General features: G+C 44.0%; 1 protein-coding gene across 1 annotated transcript; it reads left to right on the top strand.

Moving 5' to 3' along the window:
- The first annotated feature begins 845 nt into the window (after window positions 1-845).
- On the top strand, window positions 846-1,805 carry LOC115371038 (olfactory receptor 146-like). Its single transcript, XM_030068153.1, has one exon. It carries the CDS (start codon window positions 846-848, stop codon window positions 1,803-1,805), a length of 960 nt encoding a protein of 319 aa, XP_029924013.1.
- The last annotated feature ends 361 nt before the right edge of the window (window positions 1,806-2,166 follow it).

The raw sequence follows: 2,166 nt of genomic DNA on the forward strand, positions 1-2,166 counted from the left end.
TTCAAATGTGTTTATGCACTGTAAGCACTTTGAGATCATTTGTTTGATATAAAGCCTGAACCTCTGGGCTAATCTGTTTAAATCTCATTAACTACAAAATTGTGTTTCTTTTACATCACCAGCTGCAAACCATTTCCACAGCAGACACTGTAGTCATGCACCTTTATAGTCAAAACATCTACAAACGGACAAGAGGGATGATTCACAGTTGAGACTTTGTTGAGGCTGTTAAAGACAAGATTTGGAATTATTTTGTATTCTGATTTTTTTTCTCTCCCTCTTATGCGCCCCTCAGTCCAGTGTTGGGTCCCTAAATTGGCCCTCAGTCATCAAAACTTTGCAAAGCCCTGCTGGAGAGTTTATCTGTTTATCTGTTGCCATGGCCATCACACTGCCATCTTACTGTTGCATCACATATTATCGAAGCTGAGGTGAAGTGCTTCCCCTGATGATAGTATCATCTCCATAAAAATTACAACAAAGCCGGAGATGCTGATTGCTGCCCGAGGTGGGCTGGAGACTGCAGAGACAACCAGAGGCTGAGGCACCAAGTGGATGAGAAGCAGGTATTCCTGAATTTCTCTTGAGAAAGTTTCTTCAAAACAGTTTCTAAGAATTTCTGATGAAAGCCAAAGCTTTTAGAAATATCCTTCACCTGCACCAGTTTTATTGTTATTTTGAATGGTTTTAGAATGAGTAAATCTAATCAGCTGTTTTTTTTTGTTTTGTTTTGTTTTTTTGGTATTGATTCATTGAGCTTATCATTGAAATATTGCGTCTAGATTGCCTAGACCTTGTATGTGTCATGTAACACCCCCCTCCTGTGTCTGTTGTTTACCAGGTTGATGGAAAACTACACCTACAACAGCTTCACACTCCACCTGGAGGGGTTAAAGGTCACACAGGACTCCATGTACCCTGTCTTTCTCTTCTTCTTTTTCTCCTACCTGTTTATTATGTTTTCCAATGTGGGCATCGTAGCCCTGATTTACATTGATAAGAGCCTTCACCAGCCTATGTACCTGCTTTTTTGCAATCTTTCTATCAACGACATCCTCGGTAACTCTATCATGGTGCCCCGGCTGCTTTCAGACGTGCTGGTGCCTCCCTCTGAACGCCTCATCAGCTATTACGAGTGCGTGGCCCAAGCCTTCACCTCCCACATGTTCGGCACCACCTCTCACACAGTGCTCATGATCATGGCCTTTGACAGGTATGTGGCCATCTGCAATCCCCTGCGCTATGCTACCATCATGAGTGTCAAAATGGTGCTGAAGCTGACTGCCTGTGCTTGGGGAGTGGCCTTAGTTTTGGTGGCTGTTCTGCTCGGTCTGACCATTCGACTGAACCGATGCAGGACTGTGATCACGAATCCTTACTGTGACAACGCCTCGCTGTTTAAGCTCTCCTGCGAAAGCGTCTTCATCAACAACGTCTACGGCCTCACCTTCACCGTGGTCTTGCTCACATCCTCAATAGGAAGCATAGTCCTCACATACACAAAGATCACAGCAGTCTGCCTGATCAGTAGGAACAAGTCTTTGAACAGTAAAGCCTTGAAGACCTGCAGCACTCATCTAGTTGTGTATCTGATCATGCTCGTCAGTGGAATGATGAACATTATCCTCCATCGCTTCCCTCGGTACACAGACTACAGGAAACTCTCCGCCATTATGTTTCATATCATTCCCGGAAGCCTAAACCCTATTATTTACGGGGTTCAGTCTGCAGAAATCAGCAAATTCTTATCAAAGGTATTCCAGTGCAAAAAGGTTTCCAAAACCGCTGGGCCATCTGAAGATTAAATGTTACAACAGTTTGAAATTTGAACCAAGATCTTGTGTCATGATTCTATGAACAGACTGGTGACAAATTAAAGGAAAACTCCCAGCATGCAGTGTGATAGTTTGGTGTTGAACAGCTTCACAGGAGCCCTCCTGGAGGGGCGGAGCTCCATTCTGTCAGAAGCTTTTCCCTCATTCACTGGTTTGATGATGATGATGATGGTGATGATGATGATGATGATGATGTTGGTAGAGAAATGTCCCACAAGTGTTTAGCTGAGGGTAGTTGAGATATGGTGAGTGTGAAGGTCACAACATCATCATCATCATGAAATTGTTCACACACACTGCAGGGCTCCAGGATTCAGGCCTGTAGCGTTCT

This window comes from Myripristis murdjan, chromosome 14, assembly GCF_902150065.1.
Source record: "Myripristis murdjan chromosome 14, fMyrMur1.1, whole genome shotgun sequence".
Taxonomy (NCBI): domain Eukaryota; kingdom Metazoa; phylum Chordata; class Actinopteri; order Holocentriformes; family Holocentridae; genus Myripristis; species Myripristis murdjan.

Excerpts from the sequence above, each read along its gene's own strand:
- LOC115371038 (XM_030068153.1), top strand. The coding sequence starts at position 846 with ATGGAAAACTACACCTACAACAGCTTCACACTCCACCTGGAGGGGTTA.